The sequence below is a fragment of the Geospiza fortis genome, unplaced genomic scaffold, assembly GCF_000277835.1.
Source record: "Geospiza fortis unplaced genomic scaffold, GeoFor_1.0 scaffold162, whole genome shotgun sequence".
NCBI lineage: Eukaryota > Metazoa > Chordata > Aves > Passeriformes > Thraupidae > Geospiza > Geospiza fortis.
In genome coordinates, this window is record NW_005054316.1 from 3,105,521 (window position 1) to 3,118,742 (window position 13,222).

General features: G+C 37.9%; 1 protein-coding gene across 1 annotated transcript in view; it reads left to right on the plus strand.

Annotated features, from left to right (window-relative positions):
- Positions 1 to 13,222, plus strand: part of PEX7 (peroxisomal biogenesis factor 7) — a 44,696-nt gene that overhangs the window by 3,794 nt on the left and 27,680 nt on the right. The window contains exons 4-7 of the mRNA XM_014306643.2: positions 1,220 to 1,277; positions 2,766 to 2,916; positions 7,295 to 7,372; positions 7,675 to 7,783. Of these exons, the coding sequence (XP_014162118.1) occupies positions 1,220 to 1,277; positions 2,766 to 2,916; positions 7,295 to 7,372; positions 7,675 to 7,783 (396 nt within the window). The remainder of the gene's footprint in view (positions 1 to 1,219; positions 1,278 to 2,765; positions 2,917 to 7,294; positions 7,373 to 7,674; positions 7,784 to 13,222) is intronic.

Sequence of the window (13,222 nt, forward strand, 5' to 3'; positions counted from 1 at the left end):
CCGGCGGGCGGGCCGGGGGGGTCGCGGGCGCTGCCCCTCGCCCTCCACAGCCCGGCGGGATCCGCCTCTTCCCAGCTCGCCGCTGCCCTGGTGCTTCTCACAACGCTCTCGGAAGGAGCGCTCGTTTGATAGGGTCGAGAATAAATGTGGTAGTAAAGACGTACACAGTGTGAATAAAATGTCTGAAGATAACTTTCTCCGGTGACAGGACCCGAGGGAATGGCCTGAAGTTGTGTCAGGGGAGGTTTAGGTTGGATATTAGGAAAAGGTTCTTCACCCCGAGGGTGGTTGGGCACTGGAACAGGCTCCCCAGGGAAGCTGTCACAGCACCCAGTCGGACAGAAGCTCAAGAAGTGTTTGGACGATGCTCTGGATGCTCTCTTTGGGATGGTGCTGTGCAGGGCCGGGAGCTGGACTCGATCCTGGTGGGTCCTTTCCAGCTCAGCTCATGCTGTGATTCTGCACCTTCTTGAGCTGTTCCTGTTTGAGTCCTTGAGCGTCCAGGCAGGCCCTGCTGACCCTGTGGTCTCTTGAGAGAGCCAAGCTGAGCGTTCTTCAATACTGGCATATTTTCCATTTCCAGTGGGAATATTGCTCCCTAAAACATCATTTTAAAAGAAAAATTCCAAGTGTAGAATTACTTTAATGATATCCCCATCAGATAAGGAGGAAAAACCGATGTGTGTTTTATCAGAACTGAGGAAAAACCGATGTGTGTTTTATCAGAACTGAGTTATTTATTTAGTTTTGGTGAGCTGTGTTTGTATTACTGTATTCAGGAAGGGGTGAAAAAAGTGTTTGGTCTGCTATGTTACCAAAAAGACAAAAGGGAGCTCAATGTTGGTATGTCTGTCATGTGAGGCCCATGGGGAAAATGCACTTTCATGCTTTATAAGCAAGTCTTTTTCAACCTCACCGACAGATATACTGGAGTAAAATTAAAAAAAAAATGACAACAAAAAAGCCAAAAAAACCCCCACCACCAAAAAACCAAAATTAAACCAGGATGATGTGATGTAAATTAATTACTGTTTTAGAGAACATGAGACCACAAGATGTTTAATTATGCAAGTAATTGTTTTAAGGCTAAGTAATTTTAAGATTTCTTAAAGTTCATGCGCCCTTTGTGTTTGCACACTGAAGCTACTTCAGAACCACCCCAGTCTCCTTTGGCATCGGGCAATTAGTTGTGATGTTTTGTTTCATTTTGCTGGTTTAGGTTGTGGAACTCTGGCAGTGCTGGAACAAAACGAAGCTGGGATTGTTCTGCTCAGGAGGTAATACAGGTTTATCTTTTCTTTTTGTAAGATAAAAACTTACTTTGTACTTGTGAGTACCAGGCGCAACTGAAATATTTTTGGTTATTTTTAGCGATATAAAGTATTTTTTCAATTCTGAAGTAACTACTGAATGCAGGTCTTTTTATTTACATAGAAAGTGATGTATTTGTATTTACATACAGTACAAAAGATATGTTTACATTTCTTCGGTTTTGTTATGGGAAATCATCTGGTTTGCACCATTTCCGTAGTGTAAACCATTTTGTAGAAAACTGACAATGTGAATTAAGAGCAGCTTCTCTGCCCTAGCTTGAAATTGTAAGTTCTACCTTTTTAGGAATAGTGCCTTGATACCTAGATTTATACCCTTATGATTGATTTATGCTGAAAATAGAGCAGGAAGCTACATCAGGTCATGGAGGTCCTTCCTAGGAGATACAGTTTTCTAGGGGTTTTAAGGAGATGGATTTTGTTGTGGATGGAAGGAGGAGAAAGGTTAGGAAGGAGGGGGTTTAATACTTGTCTGCATTTTATTAACCTAAAATGTTTTAAGGAAAGTCTTGAAGCAGTGATTGTTTAGATTAAGGTGGCTGATGTGGAAATGATTAAAAATAATTAATCATGTTCCAAGAAACCTTTTTTTGATTCATAATTGTAAAACAAGACTTTTTGAAGATGTTCAACACTGTTTCTTCTGGTAGGTACTCTGGTTTAGTACAGTTAATTTCTGTTTTCAGTGAGTCCACTTCTTTTGTGGTAGAAAGTCTTCTTAAGTCCTGACCCACAGACTGTGTTGTTTATCAAAGTGTTCCATGTGCACCTGATCATTGCTGCAGGGTGCTATCAAATTTGACCTAAGCTTAGCTAAAGCTTCAGTGAGAAGGGAGTAGGCATTCTTTTTTCTCATCAGATAATATTGCAGTAATTGGTAGCTGTTGCAGAGTAACTAATGTATGGCATCAGATACCATATGGTGAATTGTAGGTGTGTTGAAAGCATTTTCAAGGGAGTGTAGAGTTCTTCAGTAAATTCATGACTGTGTTTCTGTTGGGTTTTCATTGTGGCTCAGATTCATAGTGGTGTGAATTGGATAAGGCTCTCCCAGCACAGTTTTATTTCTTTCTTTATCACAGTTGTTAGAAACAAACTGCCTCTTACATTCTGGAGAAACCATAAATCAGACTGAGCCGTGTTGTACCTCTGTTTGTGTGGCAAGTTTTAGACTGGAATCAGAGTTCCTTCTTTGTGTGTTGAAGGTCCTTGGCACATTTATGCTTTAACTTAATCAATCTATTCTGGCATAGAGTTGTAGAAATTGACATTCAAACAAGTAAATTAATAGGAAATTCACTTGAAACTCAAATATGTAAAAATGCTGTTTAGAATGGTAAAAAGGGCGATTTAAAGATGTTCTTTGCATGGAACTAGTCCAGACTTTTATGTCATGCTTTCTCACAGACAAATATCTTCATTTTGTCAATTTAGTTTTGACTGGAATGATGGCCTGTTTGATGTGACCTGGAGTGAGAACAATGAAAGCATGTTAATCACTTGTAGTGGAGATGGATCTCTGCAAATCTGGGATATGGCTAAAACCAAAGGTCCACTGCAAGTCTATAAGGAGCACACTCTGGAGGTAAATCAATCGGACTTAAAAAATGTAATAGATACTCTTATGTTGGAATAATTAAAATATTTATTTGTAGTCTTATAATCAAAAGCAGCTTGTTATTTTCTAACTTCTTTGGGTCTGTGCTTTGAATTAATAACTTGAATATAAAGTGGATGTACATATTCTTGGGCATGTTCATACACTGTAGTATGTGCTGCTTGATTACACAAATCTAATCTATTCTGAAAATAGCATTTGTGGTTCCTTACAGCCTAAGTAATCATTGTGATGTATGAAATTACTGCAGTTACGCTGTGATTTTTAGAGCACCTTATTAGCTAGGTCTAAATGAGACAGCTGATACATCAGTCTTATTCTTGAGGTTGTGGAGTGATGCACATTATGCAGATCCTTAGCAAGTGGATTGCGCTCAGATCTGCTTATCCTTTTCCCTCCTAGCATCTTGAGATCCTACTCAAATAACAGCAGTCAAATGTTGAGACAGTGTGTATGTTTTTTTAGCCTTGGTTTGATGCTGTTGCATTTGATTTTCTTAAAATCTCAGTTTTTTTGAGCAGTGGTGTATGGGTAGAGAAGAATATTATATTCAAGTTCATAAATATATTTGCATAGTTTTGAGGATATCTATTCTGTAGTACATATATTTTCCCTGAAGTGATTTTTCTTTCCTTTTTTTTTAAGCTTTCCTTCTAACCCTCCACTCACTTAATGAGTTTCAGCCTGCATTTTACTGACTTTACTGATACATTATCTAAAGGACATCAATCTCAATAAAATAATGTAGTAGATATGCAGTCAAAAAGCTGATTGAGGGAATTCAATTTCATTCCCAAAAACCTCAAGATTTTTTCAGATATGAAGCACTAAGCTAAAAGCTGAGTGACTGTAGTTACACAAGAGCCCATCTTCTGTAGCTTACTTCTTTGTAGTTTTTCTACTTTGGTTTAATACACTTACTGTATAAAGTGAGAATTTTGAGAGAGAAGTTTCTAGTTGTGATCAGGATTTTGATAATGTTCAAAGGCTGATAGTAGTTACAGAAAGATGTAGGTGAAGCATAGTACCAATTTTGTTTTGTTTGTTTCGGCCATTTTCTCATTGAAATTGCGTCAGTAAGTTTATTTGGTTCTGTTACACCATCTGTTGTTTGTGAAATAAACATTTCTATGTCTATGTCTTAGCTGAGCTGGTAGCATGGGAGGTGGACATATTCAGCTGTGCTCAGAAAGACAGTATAGGAAACATGGGCTAAGTGAGAGTTTATTGTGAGATATGAAAGGTTTGTATTGATTCTTTACGAACTTGTGTTAAGAGGGTAGAGTTCAGAAGGAATTTACCTAGCAATTTCTGGCAAACACTGGCACAGACAGTGTTCCCACTACGTTCCTAATCCTTAATCCCTATCTGACATTTTTAATGGCAGTTTTTTCACTGCATTTTATATTATTTCTAATGCATGATTGACAGGGATCTATTTCTTTTTTTTCTAAATGAGATCATTGTTCCTTCTCAAAAAGAATGTGCATTTTTAATTTAAGAGTGAATTTGCATTATCAAAGGACGATGAGTTTTATTCCAGCACTAGTTAATTGCTGAATTTTATGAATAAATTAGTCTAATTTACTTTGGTTTTGATGAAATCTAACTGGATTGTGAGATAACAGAATGCTTGAATTAAATTTGTCTTGTAAAGTGAACCTGAACATTTATTTTAAGCTATTTTTTATATTTTTACATCTTTTTTTCTTCATTTTTTCATCCTGCCTGAGGCATTTCTTGCTGCTGTTTAGGAATAAGCTAGGGTTCATTATTTTATGATTGAAGATAAAGCACTAAAAGATTAACAGCTAAGGTATATGCTGTGTTATTAGTCTTTCCCAGTTGGTCAACACAGCTTCCATTGAAGTGTCTATAAGTTTATGTTGGAGGATGGCATGAGAAAGAAAGAAGAGTATAAGTGAACCTTACTGGGTTGTTCACACTGTCTTCTTTTCATCCTCTCCCTATTACCTAGACCTGTCACATGCCAAATGGACAGGATCTCTTGTTTTTCCTGAGCCTGTTGTCTGTTCTGTTGGTAATTCTTGCCCGAAGCAGAGTTTGCCCAGGTGCCGCTGCCTCTGCTGCAGCTGCAGAGCGCTGAGCAGTGCCAGCCCTGTGTGCCATATGTGCCCAGGCCTGTGTCACAGCACCTGCTCTGCAGATCTACGTGCTGATAGCTTGGGGGGCAGCTGGGAGCCCTGTGTGTGCTTTGCCTTATCCCTGCAGTAGATCTGATACATCCCACGTAGGATGTATTGAATGGCAGCTACATGGATTGTGTGACACAGGTGCCTGTTTCCCAAAGATCTGTTTCTCTCTGGAAAATCTTGAATATGAGAGCTAAACACTGAGCTGTTACGTGAAAGAGGCATACTGTGTAGTCATACAATTAGGGGCATTTCCAAACAGCAGCAGCTTAGGAGTTGAGTTCAGGCCACCACACAGATTCGAAGGCAAAGAGAGAAATATTTGTGAGGAGCTTGGAAGCCCCTTTGGAGAAGTGTCGTGTCTTCCGTTCTTAGAATCTATGGAGAGGTACTGGTGTGTTTCCTTTGTTACTATTTTAGTGGAAGAGTTAGAGTGGAAAGGAGCATGTTTTAATGAACTGTAGTATAAAAAGTTAGCTAACAAAAGTAAGAAAAGTCAACAGTATGGTTGGTAAAAAAACCCGAAATAATTACGTCTCAATTGGTTATATGGATTTTGTTAAGTACTGTCCCAGTGTCTTGTACATTTGGGCTGTAAGCTCCTCAAGGAAGGGAGTTCAGTACAAAATGGTTCTTAGAGCAGTTTGGCTTTCAGTATATGGAAAGTAGGACTTTGTCAAATAAAAAAGGAGAGCTGCAGATAAAATAGCTTGTTTTTCTCTGGGCAGTGGTTGTGTTCGACTTCTGGAAGATAAGCAAATAGATGAAAACCAATTCATCTAAGCTAGCATAGACTGAAATATTTCTTAGAAAGGAAAATGCTCAGAAATAGCTAAATATTGCCTCAATTTCCATTCTCACACAGGACCCTTTCCGTAGAAGACTTCCAGACAGCTGCTGGATTTCTTTCCCTTTCAGCTACTCTGCTTTTTTAATCTGGCAACACAGATCCAAGCACTTCCACCTTCAAAACAGGGTTGCTGTTATTAAATGCACAGTTTCATCTATCCAAGACAAACCCAATATTTGCTGACTTGCAGACCATATCCAGTGCTGTGCTAGAACTAGATTATCCCAGGTGGAGTATGAATCCTTAGTGGTTAGTGGCCCGGCTGTTGAGAGCAGTGCCACCTACTCTCGTAGGTAGTGACCACATTTCTGAGAAGTGCCCTGGGAGTTCTGATGGGGTCAGGTGGTGAAGTGAATGAACTGTTTTATCTAATATTTGTCCACCTTACACTGAAATGGTTTGTGTCCCACTGCAGGTTATTGAATCACTTTGGTGTCAGGTAAAACCAGACAAAACAGAATGCACCTTCCATCCATTAAAGATGTGAATTTGAAGATGGAGGTTGTACATGTACTTGAGACTTGAGGATTTTAAATAATTTTAAGAACTACCTTAGTGCATTTGTTTTTGTGAGGCAGCAGAGCTGAAAAATCAGCAGTGAGGGGTGGAGTTAAGGTATCCTCTGTCAAAGCAGGGGCCAGCATTAGAATATGCTGTCAGGGAGGAGGGAGCTTATTTCAACTACACAGTGGAAAGCAATTTCTTAATAGCTGAAATGAGTAGTTATGAGGGAAAGTGAGTTTTTAATTTATTCTATTTTACTTGTTTGAGAATTTGGATGGTAAAAAAAAGAATGCCATAGAACCTGGAAAAGATGGTAACCAGGAGTATCTTAAAACATATATTTCTTAGGAGAATTGGATATAATAAAAAAGCATTTATTGTTAGTCAGCTAAAATCTCAAAGTCACCTGTCAAGAGAGATGGCATTTACAATGAGAGATGACTACCAGTTGGAAACTGTAGATCTTTGAATAAAATTGGATTAGTGATAAGAAATCAAGTCTGAATTATGGCTTTTAAAGTGGTAGACTCCTAGTGATGGCAGATGTATGTGGATGTTGTTACAACTTTTTTTTCCTCCATTTTGGCCCATCTTTGCTTTTTCAGATACTTTTTTTAGCCTGTATGTACCTTTAATGTCTGACTGAGAGGCTACATTTCGTTTTTGTTCAGGTAAATGGCATTGTTGGCAAGTTTTGCTCTGCTTCAGTGGTATGTTTTTCCAGCTGACTAGGATACAATCTGCAAATCCAAGTCTATTTTGTGAAATTCTGGCTAACTACAGCCTGAAACTTGTATTCTAATGCTCCTTCTAAATTATGCTCTTATGTCATCTACAGGCATATAGTGTTGACTGGAGCCAAACTAGAGGAGAGCAGCTAGTGGTGTCTGGTTCATGGGATCAAACAGCCAAGCTGGTATGTTGTTTTTTCTGTTGAAGGTGAAAAGTGTGATTTCTTTTGGATCTCTTAGTCCTTTGTGTTACGAAACAACATGGATTCTCTTTTCCTGTTTATTTTTATCCTGCAGCTGAAATTCTGCTTTAATTGAGAGGTTGCTTAAACTCTCAGATGATACCAGTTGAAGCGTACAAGTGCCTTTTTTAAAAAACATTCATCTAATCCTTTCTATGTGTATAAAGTTGGGGTTTTTTTCAATGTATGAAACCTTTCCTTTCTTACTGACTCTGCGTCTCAACAGTCTTTTCTCCTTTATTCAGTGGGATCCAGCTGTGGGGAAGTCATTATGCACTTTTAAAGGCCATGAAGCAGTAATTTACAGCACTATATGGTCTCCACACATCCCAGGTTGTTTTGCATCTGCTTCAGGTAAGTGTGATGATAAAGAGGTTCTCAAAACAAAAACCCAAAAGCCGCCTTCTGTGTTAGTGGATCAGTTCAGCACTTTTTCCAGCAGATGGTAGTGTATGTCATATACACTTGTTCCATAAAAATGGAACAAGGAAAGATAAATGTATTGCTGCAGCTGGATTTGTAGGTTCTGTTACAGTCAGTAGATCATCCTCTTGGCCGTTTAAACGGGGCTCAGCAGTTTTCTAGCAGTGACCTTGTGGCAGTTTTTTCTGTTATTTTATGTATCTCTCTTCCATTCCTCTCACTCTTGTTATTGACCACTAAATCATGTTATATACTTTATTTTGTGTTCTGGCTTATGTTTTTATTCAAATTATCTCAAGTATTGGTAGACTGTTAACTCTGTGAGAAATGTAGTCAGTTCCCACTGAGCTTTTTTAAGCAATTCTGTAGATCTCTGTGCCTTGTTCAATCAATTTTTGTTCTCTGCTTTGGCAAGGGCTGTGGGTCTTGCTGGTAAATACAATCACAGTTGAGTTGGGTGTACACAGAGGCAGAGAAAGGTGAGGTGGTAGTGTTTTCCAAACACTGCTCCTGCTTCAGAGGCACAAGGAGAGCTCTGCAGTGAAACCTGGGGGCCAGCTGATGATTAACTGGCAGAGAGGTGCTGTGAGCCGCGGAGTTTGCCTGGGAATTAAAAGGGCTATAAGGAACTGTCTTAATACAAATATTGATAGATTAACTCTGGTGGCCTAAATTTCTCAGATTTCATATCTGTTGTACTTCTGTACTGATTTTAATAGAAATTGTTTGACTCTAATATCGAGAGGGTAAACATAACTATGTTCTCCTGTTACTGAAGTTGGAGAGACAGTGTGTGCACACAGATACTAGTTTTTCCTATTCTGTGAGAAGTCAGATGAAAAAAGTACATGTGGCTTTCGTAAAATTTCAGTCTGGCTGTTTCCAACTGATTCTGTCTGCAGAGTTTAGCTAGAATGATGCATGAGTAACATTTATTTGTTCTATGTAGTAGTGCTTGAAAGCCAAATGTTGGAGCATGGGTTTTTCCACATTATGTGATGGATACCTGTCTAGCATGATGTGCAGAAACTTGTGGGATTGAGCCCTGTACACTGTATGAACGGTTCTACAGAAATACAGCTATCTATATACTACAAACAAAATAAGTACCTAAGTACCATTTGGTCAAGGTTAAGTGCTTAAGTGCTTTTTGCAAGTTCTAAAGAATGTTCTCTTTCAAGTCCTGCTTAGAACCCTCCTGTCCATGGTAGTCTTACCCATGCAAAATTTCTGGCATTCTAGATGAACAAAAAGGCTTTGCCGATGCAACTAATTACTTCGTATTTGAACCTCTAGGATATGTAGCCAAACTTTCTTCTAATACATTGCCCCTTGAACAATTTTGGGAAACATTGATTGTCAGATGCCATATGTTGTGGTACCTAAATTTGGTACAACAATTGATCTGATCTTTGAGTGACTCAGTGGATGCAGCTGGTGGAAGTTTTGACTAGAACACTACAGAGTTCCTACTCTTTTGTGAATTTTTACTTTGATGCTTGAAAGGGACTAATATGCTACTGGAGCCCAAAGCTAATTGCAGTCAGTTTTCACTCATTGATGGAAAAACAACATGCACAAAAGACACATTATTTTTCTTCTCTGAGTGTGAAGTTCTCACTTGGGTGTGAAATAAAAATCTGCTATTGGTACACTGATAGTGTAATTGTGGGTATAAAATCATTAGATTTTAGAAGAAGAAGTCTTCAAAATGATGATGAACTTTCTTACAGTTTCCAAAATAAAATGTCTGGTGTACTTCTCGATGAAATAACACAGAAATCATGACAGGCTGATGTGGAAAAGGTTTTGTGTTTGCATTGTTTGCATTGAAATTTTCCTGTGGTTTGATTGGATTGTTTCACTACAGAAAATACATATTGGCAGTCATTTCTTTGGTCAGCAGGATTGTGGATAGTAGAAGGACTCATGACCCTCTAGCTCTGTGTATAAAGGCCATTTCCTTTTAAAAAAGTATATCACATAGTTGGTGTTCAGAGCATTTATTGTTCAATGCTTAGTGACATTCTAGTCTGTCAGTCAAGGTATGTGATGAAAGTAAAGTGGAACTGTTCAAGGAGGCTGGTTGTCCTCATTTAAAACTTGCTATGATCTGCATACTTTATGAGGATGACAGAAAATCATGGGACAGAAAGCTAAATTTCACTGATGATTCATCTTCTATTGAGCTAAAGTTGGAGCTGGAGAGAAACTTGAATCTCAATGTGATAGTACTGTGTCAAATTTAGAGCTGTTCCCTTCTTTGGGATGTGCTTGCTGGAAAGGTTGACCTGCGGTTCTGTGGTCTCTTATTTTGCAACTTTTTGTTGTCTTGAAAATTAGTAACTGAAATGCTTCTGGAGGGAAATTTTATGTACTTCTTTTCATCTCACTTGGGTTTCTTCACTTTTAAAAACAATAACTTTTTTTGGATGTTGTTGAAGATTATTGAACCATTCCTTTCTTGAAGGAGTCTGTACTGCTTTGGGATTGTAGGGTGTCTGTGTGTCTGTGTCTTTTTTTTTCTCTCTTTTGCCCCACCTGTCTCCTTTCTCATCCCACCTCACACATACCTACTCACAACCATGTACTTACTGCTGTCTTAATAGTGTGGTTGTAATACTTGAGGAATGAACTGTTTCATGTGGCAGCATCTTCAATTCTGCATGTACGAGTAAGGTAAGTTAGGTATGTTGTGAACCACTGATTGGAAAATATGTTGCTCTTTAAATACTTTAGATTAAACTAAACGTAAGTAAAACAATGCGCTCTTTTTTTTCTTTTAAAGGAAGTAAGCAAGGGGAAAGAAGGTCTAAAAACATATTGCATGCCACACCCCTGCCATTTTTTTGCTTTTATTTGAATCCCCATAGAATCCTGCAGAAGTTTAATTTCCATGTAATTAATTAGTTTGTGAACACTGAAAACAGAAAACTATACAGAATTGCAAACCACAGTAAAATAGCTGTTCAAAAGGATCAGCCTATGCCTGAAGCTTATATTTGATTTTGAAATATGGCTTTTTCTCAAGCTATTATGAGACTAGAAAAGGAATACAAGTGAAGAAAATGAGAAATCCAAGATGGCAATAAAAAGCAATTGAGAAAGAATTTGATACTGGGTATAGCTTTTTTGCTTCATTAAGTCTCCATTCTGAATACATACAAGAAAACTGAGCTTGTCTGCAGTGGACAATAAAATGCAATTGAATTGCAGAAGATATATATGTCTCATGCTTCAGTCAAATTAGGTTTTATTCAGCATCTAATAAACTTCCATTTAACATTTATGGGGATGTGTGAGGTACTTTACCATGCTGTTGTCTTCATGCACAATCATTTGTACTCCAACACCTGAAAGTAAATGGCCTTTTTTTTTTTTTTTTTAAAGAGCAGGCTGTTAATTCTGGATATGTAAATACGTGCTGTTGTGATGTCAGTAACAATTTCTGAGCAGATAAGCAGGATGTTCAGGTGTGCATGTGGCACCAAACCAGAGCCCTGGTAAATGTCTGCCTTATGCTGAAAATACACTGATGTGGAAAATGTCATTAAAGAAGTGACATGAAGCCACTAACAGTATTAACAACAGCCTCATGGCTAAAGGGGTTTAATGAGTCATTATGTCATTTGCCTAGATTTTTTTTTTTAACCCAGACAGTAAATTGGTAAGAATCTCATAAAAAAACATTAGAAATGCACACAACAGTAGTATTTAGTCAAATGTTAATCGGTTCTGCTAAATGATTCTCCATGGCTGCAGAGCAATAGGCCTTGCTTAGTCCTGTGGTTTAGAAAGAAAGCATCCTTTTTTGTATCAATTGGGTTTATTGTCCTTTAACAGTATAAAGTACTTAATAAATACCATTTTAACTTTATCTGCAAGTATTCTTTGATACAGATACAACACTGACAAGTGAAAATATGGATGTTTTGGATTTAACAAAGCCCAGATTTAGAATGACTGATAGCTATTTTATTAAATACTGGGGCCTTAGTTTTAATACTGCTTTCCTTTTTAAATCAGTCTTTAAGTTTACTGATCAGGGCAGGTACATAATTTTAATATCTTAGTTAAGGAATAAGGGAAAGAAATTTTTTTGAAATCTGCCTGACAATGTCTGTATTCATCAGAATAGATCAATTAATTGTATTCTTTGCTCAAAGACTTGTTTTTCAGACTCAAGGGCAAAAAATTTTCTTGTATCACAACAAGATGTGATAATTTCTGATACAGTTTTATTATGTTGACAGAAGTGTTGGATGACAGTAGCCTTGCTGCTTTACAAATGAATCTGTAAATCTAAGTCCCACTCTTTTAAGCCCTCATTGAGTGCTAGACTTTAATGTTGAAACTAAAAATCATTGTTTATCTCGTATTCTGTTTTACTGCCAGCCCTGAGTTAGTGAGTTGCCTTTTAAGAAGTCTCTTCTTGCTTACTGGTCTCTTGATGATAAATGTGTGTAGTAAAGGGATTGTCAAGCTGAAGTTTCATAGATCAGGCTGGAATGTAGTCTTGGTGCACCTTTCTATGTTTGGTATTCAAATTGTAAAAAAACTATGATTGAACAAATTATATTGCATGAAATAATGAGATGGGGAAGGTGTACACTAGGTGTCCTAGTGAGAGAACATTTACTGAATTAGTGCAGCTTCTCAGTAGAGGTGTTTTTTGTGTTTCTGGATCAAAATTTGGGGTTGTCAGGTTCTTGACATCAGTTTTCTAAAGTTTCAACTCACATTCCTGCCTCAGAAGTAGCACTGAGCAAAAGAAGGAGCCATTGGAGAGTAGGACTTACAGACAAGTAATTCCAAAAATGCTTATGTTTGTTGAGGTTCCGTAAAAATGGAATAAATAATCTGCTGTTTGGCTATGAAATTGGTTTCTCATGAGTTCCAAAGCACTGTTTTCTAGAGGCTTATATTCAATCCATTTGTATGCAGTGTGGGTCCACTTTTTGCTTCTTATGACTTCTGGTTATTTTCCTGTTCAGTGTGTTAGTAGAAATGCTAGACTGAAAAAGGTTCAAGGCTTTGCAAAAAAAGGGTCATTTTTGAAATCCAGACCCTAAAGGGATAAAAGAATTAGATGCTTCAATTTGTACAAATTCCTGTACAAATCAAGCATCTAGAGAGCAAGCTGACTGTGGAGTTACTGTGGCTTGGTGCAGTTCAGCCAAACTGCTGTTTATGCTAGAAGCGTTTGAAATACAATTTACTTGCTTAGTTTGTTATGTCAGGTTTATGTAGTGATGTGAGGGGAGTGTTTTAATTTGTAATCTGTTATTTCATGACTTACCAGTACATTATTGAATTCCCCCAAGTCTTGTGCTCCAGTGTTGTGGTTTAACCCCAGCCAGCCACCAAGCC